The sequence below is a fragment of the Coffea eugenioides genome, chromosome 2, assembly GCF_003713205.1.
Source record: "Coffea eugenioides isolate CCC68of chromosome 2, Ceug_1.0, whole genome shotgun sequence".
Lineage (NCBI taxonomy): Eukaryota > Viridiplantae > Streptophyta > Magnoliopsida > Gentianales > Rubiaceae > Coffea > Coffea eugenioides.
Genome location: NC_040036.1, coordinates 17,598,400 through 17,618,295, shown reverse-complemented (window position 1 = coordinate 17,618,295; position 19,896 = coordinate 17,598,400). Strand labels below are relative to the sequence as shown.

The following is a 19,896-nucleotide window of genomic DNA, read 5'->3' as shown; positions in this document are numbered from 1 at the left end:
ACTAGCTATGTTGTTATGGATTTTTTTGACCTTTTGTGAAATCTATCAGGCCACTATGATCCTTTGCATATTCTATGGATATCTATTTTTCGTTTTAGCTACTGCTTTTTTCTTGCTTAGTGTAGTAAGATCCGTACAGCCTTATTCTTGGTTGCATGGACTACAACTTAGTTCGCCGTGGTCGTTATGCGGCCATGGACAAAGACAAAAAAGATGCTTTGCTTCAACGTAGAAGGGATGCTTATGCTGCAAAGAAAAACACTTCCCATGTTCCAAAGGATAGCACTGAACCTGCCTATCAAACTGAGCTATATACACATAAGGCAGGAAACTCTGCATCTGGTTCACCATCTACATTGCAACAGATAGACGTATCTGCTCTTGCATCTAAGGTGTCACATGCTGATCAGCAGAGCCTTATTGAAGCTTCTGCTCCTCTTATGCGTCGACCAAAGAAGTATAGGAGCCGTCGCATAAAGCATTCTTGTGATATTCCATCTGCTTCGCAGCAAATGAATGCATCTGCTTCTATCCCTGAGTCGTCTGATAACCATGATGCCCAATTGCCCGTGCATACCCATGAATTAGCTGATCTTTTTGACTCTATTGCAAATCGCTTGAATTCTAAACTTGAAACCCAGTCAACTCCTCACCACCCTTATTCCTCTATTTCTCCCTCTTCTGTACAACCATCATTGGAAGGTACATATTTATTGATTGGTATCTTCATTCCTCAGTAGGTTTGCTCACAGCTTTGCTCCTGCTTTATCAATGGTTAAGCGCTAATGATCTGTTGTACCAGTTCCTGCTGTTCTGCCTATAGAGGAAGGTACCTGTGTTATTGGTCTAGATAATGCTCAGCCATTCGAGTCTCAAAACAGACCAACCATTGTCGTAAATACATCTGTTCCTTCCAGAGGTAGGTGAATGCCTGGTAATTAATATATATATATATATATATCCTTAGGGCTGTGTTGCATTGTTGCGTGCTTTTCCGAAACTCCCACGGCAATGATATGTTTTTCATCATTGCACCAGGGAAACGGAAAAAAACCTCATGCTTGGATAAGATTCCAGATAGCCCTCTTGTGCTACCACAAGCTCCGGACTGTAAACATTGTGGAGCAAAAAGATTTCATTTAGAGCCCCCCAATTTCTGTTGTTCCGGAGGAGAGGTTTCTGTCGTCATCCCAGTCATGCCTTATAGCCTTTACCGTCTTTTTTCTGGTGTGGACGAGGAATCAGTGGAGTTTAGGAAAAACGCTCGTACCTACAACAATAACGTGGCTTTTACATCCTTTGGTGCCAAATATGACCATGAATTAACAAAAAATACCAAGGGAGTTTACACCTTTCGAGTTCAGGGACAGGTCTACCATCTACTGAATGGCTTAGTTTCTCAGAACAGTCAACCAACAGGGATTCAGTTGTACTTTTATGATCAAGAAGAGGAATTGTCTAAAAGGCTCAGCAGCTCACCCAGGTTACGCGAGAGTACCCTCCGTCTCTTAATGCGAATCTTAGAGTCTAACCCTTACACTAAGTTCTTTAAGAACCTTCGACATGTTAACAATCTTGAAGATCATAGGATCGTTCTTAATTGTAACCCTGAGCTGGATCAAAGGGTATATAACTTGCCCACTTCGTCTCAAGTTGCTGCAATTTGGACTGAATCTGAAGATGAGGCACTTGAAAGAAATGCTCACATTCAAGTTTATACCCACTCAAATACCAGCCATAGGATACAACACTACTTTTCATGCTATGATACATTGCAGTATCCTCTCCTGTTTCCACGTGGTGAGTCCGGTTGGCATCATGGTATCTTAAGGAATTCTGTTTCTAGGAAACGAAAAAGAAGCTCTTCGGATGATGTTGATCTTCCTGATGCTTCTTTAATAGGGACTGCATCAGACCTTATTCGCCTAGAACAGGAAGGCAAGTCTAACTTATATGTTCTGCCAGCCTTTTTGTTTCCATTAGCTTATTAAGTTTGTGTATAAATTATTTGTATGTTTTGCTTTTCCTTGCTTAGCTGCTGAGCGTGGAAAAAAGGAACGCCAAACTGTCTCTGCTAGGGAATATTATTGTTACTTGCTTCAGATGAGAGAAGCGGATAGGTCCATGTTGTTGCACACCGGCCGGTTATTGCAACAGTTTGTTGTGGATATATATGTTAAGATTGAGACATCTAGGCTTGACTTCCATAGAAAAAACCAGAATGATATTAGAACAGAAATTCTCCAGGGTGTCAGGGATAGTATAGCTGCAGGAAAAAGTGAGGGGAAACAAGTAGGCCGGAGGATATATCTTCCATCTTCCTTTATTGGCGGCCCAAGAGATATGCGGCGGCGTTATGTAGATGCAATGGCGTTAGTTCAAAAATTTGGCAAACCAGATCTGTTCATTACTATGACATGCAATACCCAATGGAAAGAGATTCAAGAAAATTTAAAATATGGAGAATCGGCACAGGAAAGGCCAGATCTGGTTTCTAGGGTATTTAGAGCAAAGTTTGAGATGCTCAAGGCTGAAATACTCAAGAAAAAAATATTCGGTGAAGTTGCAGCGTGCGTTCATGTAATTGAATTCCAGAAAAGAGGCCTTCCCCATGCTCACATACTCTTGATTCTTAAGCCTGAATATAAGCTGTTAAGTCCAGAAGCTTATGACCGAATTGTTTCTGCTGAGATCCCAGATCCAGATAGCCAAAAATATTTATACTCTCTTGTTGTCAGGCATATGATGCATGGTCCTTGTGGACCATTGAAGCCTGATAATGTTTGCATGAAAAATGGGTTTTGCAAGAACCATTTTCCAAAAGATTACTGTGACTTCACTGTCCATTCAGAAGATTCCTATCCACATTATAGACGTCGAAGGAATGGTCCAACTGTAAGAGTGCGCAAACAGTTATTGGATAACCGCTGGGTTGTCCCGTATAATCCTTACCTTCTTGCGCTGTTTGATTGCCACATGAATGTTGAGGTTTGCTCAATTGTCAAGCTGGTCAAGTATTTATACAAATATGTCTACAAGGGCCATGACCGTGTAAGCTTTCATGTTCATTCTGGTTCTGGCCCTGAAGACATTGACGAAATCAATGAGTTCCAGTCCGGAAGATGGGTTGCTGCTGCAGAGGCATTTTGGCGTATCTACAGATTTTCACTAAATGAAATGACTCCCTCTGTTTACACTCTTCAATTACACCTTCCAGGACAACAAATGATTTCTTTCCATAAAAATACTGATCTTGCTGACCTTTTGGACCGTGCCGCTTTTAAAAAGACCATGCTTACGCAGTTTTTTCGTATGAACCGAACCAATAAAGCAGCTCAGAAGCTTAATTGCTTGTACCGTGAATTTCCTGAATTTTTTGTTTGGAAACCAAAGAAAAAAAAATGGTCTCAGAGGAAACGGAAAAAGGTGATTGGTAGAATGGTGACTGTAAGTCCAATTGAAGGTGAACGTTATTATCTTAGGCTGCTACTGTCTCATGTTCGTTCTCCCAAATCCTTTAAGGATCTTTTGACTATTAATGGCAAGCTCGCATTATCGTATAGAGAGGCTGCCTTTCAGATGGGTCTTCTCCAATCTGATACTCATGTAGAGGACACTCTTGATGATGCAGTGGCATTTCAAATGCCATATTCACTGAGGACTTTATTTGCAATTTTGTTGGTTTACTGTTCGCCCAGTGATCCAAAGTCATTGTGGGAAAAATATGAGGCTGCCCTGTCTTCTGATTTTGAAAGAAATAAAGATCTTTCTGGTTATGATTCAGAAGAAGTTAGGAGGCGTGTTCTGCAAGATATTAATAAAATGTTGGAACAGATGGGAAAAAATATTGGTGATTACCATCTTGTGCCTGACAACTTTCGCCTTGCTCCTGATGAACAAGTCGCAAAAGAAATTCAGAATGAACGGAATATTCCATTTACTGAGGAGGACTTACTTTTGTCTTCGAAGTTGAACATAGGTCAGAGACATGCCTATGATGTTATTATGTCTGAAGTTCTCTCCTCAGGGAGTAAAAGTTTTTTTGTTGACGGGCCTGGTGGAACAGGAAAGACATTCCTTTATCGTTCCATTCTTGCAACGCTCAGGTCTCGTGGTCTCATAGCAATAGCTGTTGCTTCGTCTGGTGTGGCTGCTTCCATTCTTCCGGGAGGCCGGACTGCGCACTCACGCTTTAAAATTCCTTTGGATGTGTCCGCAAACAAAATTTGCCAGATTAGCAAACAAAGCTCTGTTGCAAGGCTGATCACGCTTGCTAAGCTAATTCTCTGGGATGAAGCGTCCATGACTAAAAAAGATACTGTTGAAGCATTTGACTTGCTACTAAAGGATGTCATGGATTCTAATAAACCTTTTGGAGGTAAGGTTGTGGTTTTTGGAGGTGACTTCCGACAAACCTTGCCTGTTATACCAAATGCTTCAAGGGACCAACAGATTGAGGCTAGCTTTGTTCATTCACCTTTATGGAGAACTCTTCAAAAAATAACTTTAGAGGAGAATATGCGCGCTATTTCAGATCGCCAATACTCAGAGTTTCTTTTGAGAGTAGGAGAGGGACGTGAGCCAGAAGATGACGAGGGGAAAATATCTTTGCGTAAGGACATATTAATTCCATTTGATACTAAAGATGCCTCGCTTAATAGGTTAGTACACGTTCCACAATCTTAGCTTACATTATTCGCATTTTTTCATGCTTAGTATATACATGTATATCTAACCAGCCTCTTATTTACTTAGGTTGATAGGCTTCGTCTTTTCAGACCTGCATGCTTATTCGATCGATCCATACGCAATGATCAGCAGGTGTATCCTTACGCCGAAGAATTCCTGTGTTGATGACATCAATGATGTGCTCATTGATCGTTTCCCTGGACAAGCTTTTGTTTTCATGAGTACAGACAGGACTCTCAATGAAAAAGATCAGGGAGATTATCAAGACTTCCTGAACTCTTTGAATCCAAAAGGATTACCCCCCCATAAATTAGTCTTAAAGGAAAACTGTCCGATCATTCTGCTTAGGAACCTAAATCCCGCAGAGGGATTGTGCAACGGAACAAGGCTTATTTGCAAACACCTTAGACAACATGCCCTTTGTGCAGAAATTGCAGTAGGCCAACATCGGGGCAAGAGAGTGATTCTGCCTAGGATTCCCCTTCAAACATCTGATAATGAAAAAAATGGCATTCCTTTTAAACGAACACAGTTTCCAGTGAAGCTATGCTTTGCCATGACCATCAATAAGTCACAGGGCCAGACATTAGATCGAGTTGGTATCTATCTACGTGAACCCGTGTTCTCACACGGACAGTTATACGTTGCTTTGTCTCGGGCTAAAATGTCCAGTGCAGTTAGAGTCCTTATAATGCCACCAACATTTTTTGCTACTAAAACTGTACCTGAATCTAAAACAAGGAATGTTGTCTACCGTGACATCCTTGAATTAGCTGCTAAATGACTATCTATACTAAGGTATTCCTGACTCGGTAGATTTATACACGTCTTTTCTGAATTTGCTAGCAGTTTTTATCTAACTTGCATCTTTATCTGCCTTCTGTTTTTGCTTTACAATGACCTTATGGATTTTCGTACACCTTTGGTGCAGAATGGGTGATCTTTTGTTCATTGACGACATCAAGCCTGGAATGAAATCTTGGACAGCTATAGTAACGGTCCAAGAAAAATTGAATGTTGGCTCTGCACCCTCCACTCCAACGAAATGGCAAAAGTTCATTTTTGTTGACTCAAAGGTATGCTTATATTACTTTTCAAAGCTTGTTATCGAGATCTATTTTCCCCTGATGCTGTGTATCTTTGACAGTTATTAATGCCTTCATTATTTTGTACTCAGTATCCATAAGATAGCCAATTTTCCCTATGGAACTTGTTTTTTCAGGGGTCAAAGGTCCAGGGAGTGCTTTTTGACTATGCCATACAGAAAATGGGGCCTAAGCTCAAGCTTTACAAAAAATATCGCATCTCAAATGCTGAAGTCAGGGCTGCTGCTGAAAGGTTCCAGCTTGATGGACTTAAGCTCCAGTGGATTATAAGCACCAAAACTGTTGTAGAAGAAATTGATGAAGCTGATTCAAGTGTGTTGCCGTTCCACTTTGATTTCACGGCTTATAAAGACCTGCCTCCTTACGCAGACATGAAATATGAAACTGTTGGTCAGTATAAAGCACACCTTATCACTTGTTTTCTATTGCACTTATATGAAAGAAAAGTTGTATTTGATTTTTTCTTGCATGTTCTGCTTAATATAGATGTCATTGGAATAGTCATTCATGCATCGGCGGTTATTCCAATCCACAAAGATTCACGTGAATTACTGGTGCAAAAAATTTGGCTTGTGAATGAAGAGTAAACTCTTTTCTTGTTTTTTCTTTGCTGTATTATGACTCCTGAAACAGTTGACACACTTACCCCGTCATTGTAAAAATAACAGCCATTTCTCTGTTCTTGCTATTACATAGAATGAATCCTATTCTGCTGTCTCTTTGGAATGAGTTCACTGAAAATCAAGGAAAATCTATCACTGATCTGAATGACAAGCATCCCGTTTTAATATGCCGCAGGCTCAATGTTGTTATGTACAATGGTAAGTGGAATAATTGTTCATCCTCATGCATAATTATATGTTATGCTCACCTGCCTTTGTATTAATGCTTTGTCTGGCTATCTCTGTCTACTAGGAATTGCTCTGTCAACTAGGAATGACTCAGTTATTCTTGTCAATCCACCAGTCAGAGAAGCTAATCAGCTAAAGCATTGGTTTTTTTCTTTCCTCCCTGAGATTTTTCCCAGATCTTCTTACATGCCATTACTTATCATTTCGTATTACTAATTGCATTCATGCTTTTCAACAGGGCTGCCAGAAATGAAAAAAGCTTTGCGGGGCTTCTTCAAGATAACATGCATGCTAAACAAAGTCCTCAGCTATTTCGCGAATCACATCAGAAAATTATTTCTATCATTGATGTTGTACCAACGCAAAAGGTTTGCATTTGTACCCATTTTATATTTTTTCCCCTTTTTCCAGTATGCAGCAAAAAACTAACCTACCTTTTTCTTTTTTTAATACTTTTTAGGTTTCATGGGTTAAGGCACAGATTTCTTTCAAACACATTGTTCAAAAATATTATTACATGGGTTGCATAAAATGCCACCGCATGACTGCTGCAAACTTTGGAACTACATTTACTTGCAATCACTGTAATGAGAAACAACAGGCTTCTCCCAGGAAAGCAATCTCGACTTGCAATTCATTGCTTTATGTGAAAGTACAGGTTTTCCTCGTAACCAATGTATTGTCTAATCTTAACTCGAGCTTTATTACATGCAGGTGTCGCTTTGATGTAGACCTCACTGACCACACTGATACACTCACTGCATCTGTGTTTGGTGACTTAGCAGAAACTTTGCTCACATTTACTGCACTTGAAGCAATGAATTATCACGAAGAGGTTGGATACATATCCATAAAAAAGGCTTAAAGAAATTTTGCACAAATCGATGACGCTTTTATTTCTTTTATATATAGAATGCAGAATTGCCGCTAGAAAAAGTCCATCAGGAACTACAATCAAAGATGTTCACAATACAGCTAAAGCCAGCAGCTACCAGGGATGGAGGAGGTCATCAGCGTTATACAATTGTCTATTGTTTTGAGGATGCAAGCTCTGAAGAATCTGCTAACAAGTCTGCAAATCCTGATGTCCAGACTTGTTTTGAGGAAGTTGGCAATACTGTCCCAGCAAGTGTAGCACCAGGTTTGTATGCGTTAAAAAAAAAACTTTTACAGCTATACATCCTCAATCTATTAGGTTCACTGATACTTCTCAATAAATTGCTTTTAGAAAACCAAGTTTCTTCATCAAAGGTGCGAATTCGCCTTGATACAAAGTTTGATCAATCTGAAGATGCAAACGACAATACATCCAAAGACGAGGAGGCATCCATCAGCAAAAAGGCAAAGAAAAATTGATTGCCTTTCCGTTCCTTAGTTTTCTGGCTATGAATTCAAATGTCTATGTCTTTTGCTAATGCTTGAAGCATTCATTTTGCTGCAGCTTTTGAAACTATATATCGAACTTATAACCTACCTTTTTGAAGTCTTAGCTTTATCAACCATCTGAACAAATGTCTGACAAGTATTGCTATCCCTTATTAGTCATTACATTATCTGCTGCAATTTTATATATATTAATTGTATGACTTTTGTCAATAGCTTGACAGCTTTTAACGTCTAAATGCCCACTTCGAATTAATGCAAACAACAACTATATTCATTGTTGCAGACTTGCATTACAGCCAATGCTTCATCCACCGTCCACCAAACTCATTTATATTAAATGCCTCTCTCTCTCTCTTTCTCTCAACTTATTGTTTAAAAATGCTACACAGTCTGTTCATGCATTGTTTGTGTTCTCCTTTCCTTCCAGCAGCTCCTCCCCTTTTTAAGCCTTTTTCTACATAACAAGGCGTCCAAATGTGCAGCTTCGAAGCAAATATATCCAAACAAAAACTTTAGACCCAGCTCTTTGTACAGTTGACAATTTCTCCACCAAACCTTTCTACTTAACATTCCTTCCTAACATTTCCCCATACATACTTAGCGGTAGAAATGAATGGGAAAAAAAATCCGTTTAAAAGATGGGAGTTAGTTCGAGTTGCCAACAAAGTGAAGTTTTATCTTCACACATTTGATCATACAAAGATTCATGCAGCAACCGGTGTTAGAAGCCAGGAGGGAAAAATAGTATACTCTGTCGAAAAAAAATTTGCAGAGGCTTTCCCCATGGTATTTACGTGCATGGGTGAACCATCATTATTTTCACTTGCTTCGGTTAAGCAATGGTTGCAAAATATCATCCTTATTTCTTCACAGGCATTCGTCCCCCAAGGCAAGTATCCTTTCTTGATTACACCACTGTTATAAAATACATGAAAATCTTATTGTTTTTCTTTTTCCCATAGATCCTCCAAAGATTACTCGAATATTAAATGGACAGCCTTGGTGTTATGTACTCTTTTGCACAGATATGGAGAACCAGGTGCTTTTAATAACCAATTCTGGCCCTTCGATTACGTTTATCATATATTTACAGATCTCTTCTATTCGCAGGCCATTCCTGTGGAAATGTTTCGATATAATAACTTTGCAGAAGGACAGACCATTACAGTTAAACATGGCCTTGCTGAATGGAGTCTAAAAATCACAGATCATTGTTTTGGAGGCGAATGGAACCTTTTTTGCAAACACAACTATATTGACCTAAATGACATGCTTTTCTTGCGAAAAAGATCAAATTTCATATATGATGCCCTGACTTTCTCGACCAATCGTCTACAAATCTGGACACGCTGGACCTTGCCCTTATCAATGATCCCTTACGAATCCTTCGTTTCACAAGGAAGCTACAATTCTATTGCTCTTAAACTGTGTTCCTATGTTATATATGCACTCACACATTCTTTCCTTTCATTACAGAAGATATCAAAAGCCAGCCGAGTGCAACTTTGATCACCTCGTCAATCAATCGATTCTTTTCTCATGATCTTATGGCATTAGATGCTTTTTACCAAATTTTTTCCTCCGATGCTAAGTATTCAATGGTGTGCCCTTTCTCCCGTTAAACATATCCATGGTTTTCTAATCCACTTCTCCTTTTGTTATCTTCATTACACAAATTTGTTTCTTTTCCAGGAAGTTCCCGAGCATGCTCATCCAAGATTACATGAATCAAGAACCCCAACTATGGTCCTCACAAGTGGAACTAAAAACTATATCATTGGAATGACCGACAACAGATTTCACCAAAACTGGAACAAATTTGTTGATGATCATGGTCTTCTCCAAGGAGAAATACTTGTATTCATACCCCAGTCCCGTACATCCCTTGCTGTTTTAATTTTCGGAATCAACGGCATAGAAATTATGTATCCATGGCATCATACATTTTACCTTTAATATATTTGAATCTTTGATTACCAAATTAGTTAGCTTTCTACATTTCTCCCACGGTTTTCGTTTGTTAACCAAAACATGTACTTCCAATATAATTTCTGATCTAAATTTACTTATCAACAATCCCAACTCCTATTTACATAATTTTAACCCTTCATGGGCATTCGCATTTTATATTCCACCGCGCGAAGCGCGGTTTAACTCTCCTAGTATACTAATACGCTTCCTTACTTGCAACTTACAAGTCAACTCCCAGGGATAATTACTTTCGATTTCGAATTGATTTCTTGCTTATCTGTTTCCAGTTGACCCCCAATTCTTTCTCGATCCTAGAATAGAACGAATACTGTTGACCAATGAAAATTTGAAACTCACCCACGTCGTATAAACTCTTGAATATTCCTTTACTCCCCCGTCATTTTAGAGTAATATTCTTCTTCTACTTCCTCAAATAGCCGGTCACCAGTTATATAAAACCAAGCTCAGTTCCGACGCGTACATACTTACATACATACGGCTGGTTTAGGCCGAGAGGGAGCTGAGGTCCTTGGTGCAGGCGGGGGCAATATGGGCGTGACAAGGACGAGATTTTCCTCTTTCTCTTTCGTTCTTGCAGTTGTGGCCTTGATCCTTAATGCCGCAAATTTTTGTAGTGGAGGAATCACTAGCAGTTTTGTGAGGGTCGATCGGAAAGGCATCGATATGCCTCTTCACGCTGATGTCTTCCGTGTCCCTCCCGGCTATAATGAGCCTCAGCAGGTCCCTCCTTACTCCTCCTCTAATTTTTTTCCTTGGTTTACATTATCCGATTTTGGAAACAAAAAATAAGAAGAAGAAGAAGAGTTTAAAGCAACTGAATTTGGATGTATTGAAATTCAACCGTTTATGTGTTTATTGATGTTAAGGTGAATCATTTTATAGGTACATATCACTCAAGGAGATCTTGAGGGAAAGGCGGTGATTGTGTCCTGGGTTACAGTGGATGAACGTGGTTCAGATACAGTTCTGTACTGGAGTGACAACGCTACAGAAAAACTCAAGGCTAAGGGAACGGTGACTAAATACAAGTACTTTAATTACACCTCTGGCTATATTCATCATGCTACCATTAAACATTTGCAGGTCAATTTTCTTTCGTTTCTTGTCATTTTGTTTTTCTGGGTACAGGCCGTGTTTCATTTTGTTTTTAAATACTACTATATAATTGGTTAATGCTCTTTTCTTTTGATGGCAGCATGACACAAAGTACTACTACGAGGTGGGAATTGATCACACAAGCCGGACCTTCTGGTTCGTCACCCCTCCAAAAATTGGCCCTGATGTGCCTTATACTTTTGGTCTCATAGGTACTCAAAAAAAAAAAAAAAACTTTCTCCTGATAAGCCTGTATATTGTGTTAACTTAAAACAACTACTTTGCTTTTAGATTACATCATAAATGCAATGCAGTATGTTTAGTACTATTTGGCCAACCCAATTGAATAGTAATCTGGATGGGGAATTTATGACTTGTTGAGACGCTTCATTTCAGGGGATCTTGGACAGAGTTTTGACTCAAACAGTACACTAACGCATTACGAATCAAATCCAAGCAAAGGACAAGCGGTACTATTTGTTGGTGATCTCTCATATGCCGATAACTATCCTAATCATGACAATGTGAGGTGGGATACATGGGGGAGATTTGTGGAGAGAAGTGTTGCTTATCAACCATGGATTTGGACTGCAGGAAATCACGAGATAGATTTTGCCCCCGAAATTGTGAGTGTCATTCTAAATTATTTGTTCCCCTTCCTGCTGCCATCATATCGTCCTCAAAAACTTGAGAGGATATCTTGCCCAGACAGGGATTTGTTATTCTGGTGATTGTTTTTGCTTTGCTCATTCTTGATCAATCCTGAACGGCATTAATACATCAGCTCTGCTGTTTTATGAACTCAAATTTCAGCTGATAGTTGTATTTCAGCTGTTGCATTTATTTCTCACCTCGGGAAATGTTCCTCTTATCAAAACAAGTCATAACAAAATGGCAATCATTTACCTGCAGGGTGAAACAAAACCTTTCAAGCCTTTCACTCACCGGTATCATGTTCCTTATAAAGCATCAAATAGTACTGCTCCATTTTGGTACTCAATCAAGAGGGGTCCTGCATATATCATTGTTTTGGCTTCATACTCAGCTTACGGTAAGCTCATTATTGCAGTGAAAAAATGTTAAGGTTTATATCATTATATGTTGCTTCAACTAGAACAATTTGCTCCGATTGCACCAGCATGGTAGACTTGCTGGTTAATTGGGACTCTGTGGTGGTTTCAACACCAGATGGCAAAATTTTTGACCAAGTATAATGTGCTCAACCAAAAACGAGCCACTTGCTTCTGTTTCTAGCCATTTATGGAGGGAACACTACTATGCTCTGTTGCGTATCATAACTGGCTTTTCCTTTCCCATTTCAACCTTGTGAAGGTAAATATACTCCCCAGTACAAATGGCTTGAGGGAGAGTTTCTAAAAGTCAACAGGAGTGAGACACCATGGCTGATCGTTCTAATGCATTCGCCATGGTACAACAGCTACAATTATCACTACATGGAAGGAGAAACCATGCGAGTTATGTACGAGCCATGGTTTGTGCGGTACAAAGTTGATCTTGTATTTGCCGGTCATGTTCATGCTTATGAACGATCGGTACGTGAACTTTTTAACCCTCTGCCAATTAGTTGCGCGACTTTATGCGGCTGACTGACTGCCGACGATTCATTGTTCACAGGAACGCATATCAAACGTTGCATACAACGTTGTAAATGGTCTTTGCTCTCCTGTGAGTGATCTTTCGGCCCCAGTATACATAACCATTGGTGACGGAGGAAATCTCGAGGGTTTGGCCACCAAGTAAGATTGACTTGAAACATCAGTAACGGCTGATTGCCCTTGATGGATGGAAGTCTCGTCTTCTAATAGAAATGTTTTTTTTTTTTACTTGTATTTTGCAGCATGACGGAGCCACAGCCCAAGTACTCGGCTTATCGCGAGGCCAGCTTCGGTCATGCCATTTTGGACATCAAGAACCGTACACACGCCCGCTACGCTTGGCATCGCAATCAAGATGGAAACGCTGTTGAAGCAGATTCTATGTGGTTTTATAACCGACATTGGCACCCAGTTGATGATTCTACGACTGCCAAACTATGATTGCAGAAATTGTTGTTGTTCCTTTCCTCACCGTTTTTCTGTTCCTTCCCTTCTAGATGGCAATAACTACCCAGGTTATTTTGAAACGGGCGGTAATAACAACTGGATTTGGAATCAACGCAAGTTAAATTTGTTAATGATTCCTCCTTTCTTCTTTTTTGTTTTCGTGCACTTCTGTTTGTGCAGTCGTCGTGTATGGAATTGGATGTAGAAACGAACTGAGACTGAGATTGTAGGAAACATCTCCCGGCTGCTGTTCCTCTACTGTGTCGCCTGACATTTTAGTGAAAAATACTTACTACTAATAGACTTGGTCGACTAAAATACTGTATTATTCACGCTGCATTTTGCACTAGGTAGGTACAAACATTTTGAATATTTGCCACCGTTTCTATAACTGAAAATTATACTCCCTCCCTTTTTTTATAACTGACGTTTAAGGTTTTGCACACCAATTAAGAAAAGTTTTTCATTGTTTAAATCTATACACTACTTTCCTTTTGTACCCTCATTAATTGTCCAATTCACTCATATTTTCTCTCACTAGAGTACTAAATGGAGGGGCAGATAATTACTAGGGTTGTTACAAAAGAGAAGCAATAATTACTAGGAGTAGTAATTAAGAACCCTGTATTAGAAAAGAGAGATAAAAGGGTAAAATTGTGAAAAAATAATTAATGCTGCATGGGGATAGTAAAACGACAGATAAAAGTACTTAAGAGCAAATTTTTTAAACGTCAGTTAATAAAAAAGGGAGGGAGTATTTTGGATGGCTTGTACAGTAAATATCAACGACTTACTCCAATTAGTAATTTAGTAGCCTTTCCTATAACTCCACAAATACTGCAATTATTATTATATTTTGGATGGCATGTGTGGTAAATTCAATGACTCGCACCAATTAGTATGTCAATTAATAATTAATAAAATATTCAACGATAAAATAAAAGTGTATACATTGTTAATATATATATATAAATATATATATATACACATTATGTATATATAAAAACATACACACGCACAGACTAAAAGTGTATGTTTATATATATATATATATATATGTATATAATGTGTGTATATATATATATACACACGCAAAGACTCATGTCTGGAACTGCAAACAAATGCTATGCTCCTGTCTTGGTCAAAATGTGAGGCAGGAGAAGAGACGACCACAAGGTTTTTGTTGTCCTCGTCTATAATCATTCATCAGGCAGACGTTTGTATCATATGATATGGTTGATGGATGGCGAAATTGGAAATCGCGTAGTTAAACGTGAACATATGCTTATCAGATTAGAATAGAAATGGAGCGGCAGGTTATCGTTCAGAACAATTCCTCCTCCGAACCCGAAGATCCAAACGAGAAGAATACGAAGAAGAAAGAGGACGTCGCTGCAGATCCAGAATTCTTCAGCTGTTTGCTTCAACCTTCTCCCCCCGACTCCGATCCTAATTACATCGGAATCCGCCGCCTCCTCCTCTTTCGCAAAGCGCAGTCCGGTGTTCTCCGCCGCAAGGTACTACTACCACCTCTTGTCCGCGCATTCTTAGATTCACTCGTAAATTGAAGGCAAAACAAAATTAAATGCTTGTACGGTATGAGTACTAGTACTTTTCTTTTTTTTTTTTTTCTTCTTTTATAACTGTGTGATTTTTGTGCGTGATGAGAAAGGAGTGGAGATGCAATGGGAAAGGCTACGTTGCGTACCGTAATTACATTAACAGGCCAAGGAATTGGGAGAGTTTAAACGTACCGAGCCACTCCAACACTCCGGGGAACAGGTATCTGACTTGTTTAGTTAGTTATAAGCATCTCCATTGTTTTGGTTTAGAGTTTACTTTTTCTCTGAGTTCGTCTATTTCATACAATACTGACATCAGGGTGCTTTACTGGTTGATGCAAAATCAGTGGCCGATGGGTGCCATCTCCAGGTCCACTTTCCCGGCAGTTAAGTGAAGTGGACAGCTGGAGCCCCGGTCGGGTATGTCCCTTGCTTCCCTCCTCTAGTTTGATTCTATGCTCCCAACCATTGTATGGTCCTTTTTAACATGATACATGTCTTGAGAACCAGTTTTATGGCTCTCAGAAAGTTTTTTCTGGATTCTGCGGTTCTAATTTTGAAATCCGCGATACGAACATCTGTAGTTTGCCTGACCGGAAATTTGGTTTTCCTATATGTAAGCCTCGTGCACATTCTTTTCCATTGAATTCTCCACATAGTTAACATGCTTTCTTCTTGGTCACTTTTTTATCATTTTTATTCTACTATTAATCTTTATTATGTGTACATCTTTTTGGACTGACGGAGACTGAATATAAATAAGAAATGACGGGTTTAGTTGATAACTCGTATGCTTTCTTTCCTTGACATTTATTCATTGCTATATTCGAATCTTGCTTGTGATTCTCTGAGGCATGATGTTTATTCCCTGTATATCCTTGTCCTGTCTCAGTCCTTTTTTTAATCCCCCTTTCAACTATTTCTATCCAGTGGTTGATCCCATCCTCTCTTCTGTTTTTTCACTTTTTCTAGTTACACTTGCAGAATCAGATACTAAGACACTCACTGGACATTGACTATCTGCTTCTTTTACAGTTTTTGCGGAGTGGCAGCCAAGCATTTAGCCGTAGCAGCTCGAATCTTAGTGATAGTGATTTCCCACATAAAAAGACTGAACCTGCGTATTCATTTGTAGGGATGCATTGCATTTTTGATCAATGCAAGGCCTTGGGTAATCATTTCATAAGTTCAAGAAGTTGACTGTTCCCTTTAGCCCCCAGAGGGCAAGTTGTTCACATAAGTAAATGGAACTGCTATTTTCCTCCTAGTTACTGTTATAAAGTTTGGGCACATGAGTTCTGACCTACTTGCATATGGAGCATCTGATGGGAGCTTAACAGTCTGCAGTGTCTCTACACCACCTTCAGTTATCAAGCAATTAATTGGACATTCGAAAGATGTCACAGGTTGGAATTATAAGTGCTCATTCTGCTGTCTTTCCTTGGCCCTTATTCTCAAATTGTATTTGTAGAACAGCCTAGTTTAGTTAAGCTGCCAAAGATACTTTGCCGATTGATTGGGCTATAGGTGGTCAATTTAACCACAGTTTGACATTTCACCTTAGAATAATGGAACAAGGTTCATTTTGTGGATGCCATCCTGTGAAAATATTGCACGAGTCTGGTGCTGTTGGTATGTCCCAGTAGCAGGGTTGTAAGGGACAGGGATTTTGTTCTCCCTTTGTGACATTTTGGCTCATTATTTTTGTGACGTAACTTAATTCATGAAGTTCAACTGCGCTTACTGTCATCTTAAATGTCGATAAAGAATGGAATTTGCAGAATATCTCCAGAAATATTCTATACCTTGTACCCTAGCATATTCTAAATCTAAACTTGTGATTCATAAAGGGCTCATAAGTTGATTGATAAATCTAAAACAATTAAGCAGATAAATGTTGTTTATTCTGATGTTTGAAAGGTTGCTTTGTTGCTTAATGATTTTATCTTGGAAGTAGATTGCTTGAGTAACTGGTGCCAGAAATAGGTACTGTCAAATGTTGACATTGAAATAGACTCGAAGTAACTTTTATGTTTCGATTTGTATAGCATCCTTGACTTTTAACGGTTCAATCTTTTTCCAGATTTTGACTTCTCTGCAAATAATCACTATATTGCCTCATCATCCATGGACAAAACTGTCCGAGTATGGGATATTTCCCAAGGCCTTTGCATTAGGGTGGTGTATGGCATCTCTCCCCAGCTTTGCATTCGATTCCATCCTGTAAGTGAACATTCCGGCTACAGAACAATTAAGCCAGGAATTCCCATCATGAAAGCGTTGTCCTATTATCCCCATAATTTATACCTATTACCACATAACATCATTGGCTTTTCTTGACCATGTATACATATGATATACATGTACTTGACATCTTCATGTTTCTGTTGGTGCGTTCCAGAATAGAAACGTGCAGAAATTTTGACAACTAAATTAAAAAGATGGAAACATGTTGACTTAAAAATATTTTCATCTTAGCTTTTTACATCTTTCATATGCTGTGCTGTACAACATATTGTCTGCACACTAGCATCCATGGTAGTTTGGCCCTTTCTTTGTGTTACTTGGCAATTCTGAATTACATTGTCAAATTAGCTACTGATCTATTTTTTTTTTCCTGTATTCTCATGCAGGTGAACAATAACTTTCTTTCTGTTGGCAATGCAAACAAAGAGATTACTGTATTGATGCTTGCCCTTTGACTCATCTCATTTTTCTTGCCAACTCTCTCTCTTTCTCAATTTGGTTAAGAATGTTGCAAGAGTAGGCTTTCCTTCTTGCTCGCACAATTAGTACCTTACAATAGGACAATCTTAACAAATAAACCCATACCGGGAAAAAAATTACCAGCACTTAAGTGCCTATTCTCTTATCTGTGTTTATAAACAACGGCATTTGCCTTTAACTATTATTGTAATGATTTGATTATGTTTTGTTCTCTCAATTTAAATTCCAGGTTTTTAATTTTAGCACTGGGAGAACAATAAGTAAATCAATCTTTGATAGTGAGGTTACTGCAATGGACCACGACCACACTGGCCAGCTCATATTTTGTGGTGATACTCAGGTTTGCCTATATTTCTTCAGTGTTTCATCAAATCATGTTATCAGCTATGCAAGAAAAGAAACTTTTTCTTGAAAGATTTTGCATTGTATGCCTTCATAGGGATGGATATACTCGGTTACTATGGATTCTCATATTGGTACTCTATCTCGGTCTCACCGTCAACGAAGTAATAGTAAGGGCAAATCTCCTATTACAACAGTACAATACAGAACGTTTTCATTGCTTGCACGAGGACCGGTGTTGCTGACTTTTGCTCGTGATGGAACTTTGTCTTTTTACAGGTTGAACAGGAACAAAGCTCTATAATCATTTATATCTTATATTTTTGTCTGATGGAAGCATACTCTTGCTTTGTAGTGTTTCTTCGGAGACACAAGGTTACTTGACTCTTCGCTGCTCGTTGAAGTTGGCCTCAAGACTTCATAGTATTCGTGCCTCTTTCTGTCCTCTGCTTTCCCTTGAAAAGGGAGAATATATAGGTTTGTTGCTAATGTTGGATCTACTCCTTTGTAGTCATTATATCACTTACCTACTGAAATGATGAAGTAGAACAATGCTATTACTAGTAAAAATCCTGCCTGGATCAACTTCCCACAGTTGTTGAGCTTTTCATTTTTGTTAGAGGTGACTGTTGTTGCATTTCTGTCAATGTTGGCCTGTTGCTTTCCTGGATGTTCCTGTATTATGTTTTTTTGTTTTTGGATGGCATGAGATAGACAATTAGACTCGCAGCTTTTTATGGCCTTTTATCTTTGCAATTTTGTATATTATTTCTTAATGTGAATTTAGGAATATCTGGACAAGCATGTTATACAAGAGATCTGGTGAAAAAGTTCGCCTGTTTTAGTGCCTGAAGCTTGGAACTGTTCAGTTAAAATAACAGATATTAGTTAAGCTGCTTCCTTTCAGTGTTTCTACTGCTTAAAGAATATCTGGATAAGTATAATATCAAGTGCTGCTTGGTACATATATTGAACATATCAGCATACAGTAATGTGCTTACGTTTTTCATGCAATTTGACATCTGAAGTTGCTGGAAGTGAGGATGCAAACGTCTATTTCTATGACTTAACTCGGCCAAGGCATACATGTGTAAACAAGCTACAGGTATATTTCAAATGGTATCCCAACTATTTTTGTTTCCATCCTATGTATTGTTATTCTGTTAAGGTACTTAACGCCAATCACTGATGACTCTCTCTGGATGTCTTTGACTGCAGGGCCATGGCTACCCAGTTATAGGTATTGCTTGGAACTACGGGGAGAACTTACTGGCTTCTTCTGATTTTGGTGGCACAGTTATTGTATGGAAGAGAGCAAAAACAAGTTAAAACAGTTTCACTGAGCAATAGACATTTGAAATACGATAGATGGGGTTCCTGTAGATCAATGCATCATTGTTTTTTGCTTGCATGGGAAGGTTTACTCCCTCTTACACATCATGATGATTATGGAGAAATGACCTCTCTCTCTCTCTCTTTGATATCAAGGCCTCTGGAAATTGCATTTGAAGTCATATACACGAAATTATGATGCTTCCACGCTAGTTGATGCTACCTTAAAACTGACGCTTTCTGCACGTTAAAGATGAAATCATGCATTACCTGAAACTTTGATATAATTCGTGCTATCCCATCTATGATAATATTCCAATGATGAGTCGGTTGCTTCTTGTAATGCTACCGCGTGAATGGCGGGTATACAGATATTCAAAGAAACTAGAGATGGCAAGGTCCAGACCTCTCGCTAAATAATGGAGATAGGCAACAAATAATGGAGACAGGCAACTGCAGGTAGCTCAAATCCATTGAGGGACATGAAATTTGAACGTTCTCACAAGGCGCCTACTCCTACCGTTCTTCGCTTTTCTTAATTCAAATTGGCTGTTTAAAGGCACTTTTAGATCATCAAGTCGCAGTGATGACTAATGACTGTGTATGCTAGATAACGGAAATGGAACTTGAATGTTTGCCTTTGATGCGGCCCATTCGTCGCCCCTTTGAGTCGAGGCTGTAATTCCATTCCTCGTGCAAAAGAGCACCACCAAACCTAGACTAAGGGATAGTGGAGCTTACCTCGAGGTAA

General features: G+C 39.0%; 4 protein-coding genes across 4 annotated transcripts; all 4 read left to right on the top strand.

Annotated features, from left to right (window-relative positions):
* Window positions 1–155: 155 nt before the first annotated feature.
* Window positions 156–5,473, top strand: LOC113758297. Its single transcript, XM_027301220.1, has 5 exons — window positions 156–702; window positions 803–919; window positions 1,039–1,938; window positions 2,036–4,661; window positions 4,756–5,473. The coding sequence occupies exons 1-5, from the start codon at window positions 156–158 to the stop codon at window positions 5,471–5,473; spliced, it is 4,908 nt and encodes a 1,635-aa protein (XP_027157021.1).
* Window positions 5,474–7,177: 1,704 nt separating this feature from the next.
* On the top strand, window positions 7,178–8,050 carry LOC113758290. Its single transcript, XM_027301214.1, has 4 exons — window positions 7,178–7,230; window positions 7,361–7,481; window positions 7,559–7,787; window positions 7,875–8,050. The coding sequence occupies exons 1-4, from the start codon at window positions 7,178–7,180 to the stop codon at window positions 8,000–8,002; spliced, it is 531 nt and encodes a 176-aa protein (XP_027157015.1). The 3' UTR covers window positions 8,003–8,050.
* A 2,291-nt stretch (window positions 8,051–10,341) lies between these two features.
* LOC113761370 (purple acid phosphatase 2) lies at window positions 10,342–13,440 on the top strand. The gene is made up of 8 exons (XM_027304328.1): window positions 10,342–10,744; window positions 10,907–11,107; window positions 11,220–11,331; window positions 11,516–11,745; window positions 12,032–12,170; window positions 12,452–12,672; window positions 12,755–12,876; window positions 12,978–13,440. The coding sequence occupies exons 1-8, from the start codon at window positions 10,553–10,555 to the stop codon at window positions 13,174–13,176; spliced, it is 1,416 nt and encodes a 471-aa protein (XP_027160129.1). The 5' UTR covers window positions 10,342–10,552; the 3' UTR covers window positions 13,177–13,440.
* An 862-nt stretch (window positions 13,441–14,302) lies between these two features.
* On the top strand, window positions 14,303–19,294 carry LOC113762662 (WD repeat-containing protein 13). The gene is made up of 12 exons (XM_027306211.1): window positions 14,303–14,699; window positions 14,855–14,964; window positions 15,092–15,164; window positions 15,780–15,915; window positions 16,013–16,150; window positions 16,828–16,967; window positions 17,378–17,425; window positions 17,701–17,811; window positions 17,911–18,092; window positions 18,169–18,290; window positions 18,842–18,918; window positions 19,032–19,294. Exons 1-12 carry the CDS (start codon window positions 14,487–14,489, stop codon window positions 19,140–19,142), a joined length of 1,461 nt encoding a protein of 486 aa, XP_027162012.1. The 5' UTR covers window positions 14,303–14,486; the 3' UTR covers window positions 19,143–19,294.
* The last annotated feature ends 602 nt before the right edge of the window (window positions 19,295–19,896 follow it).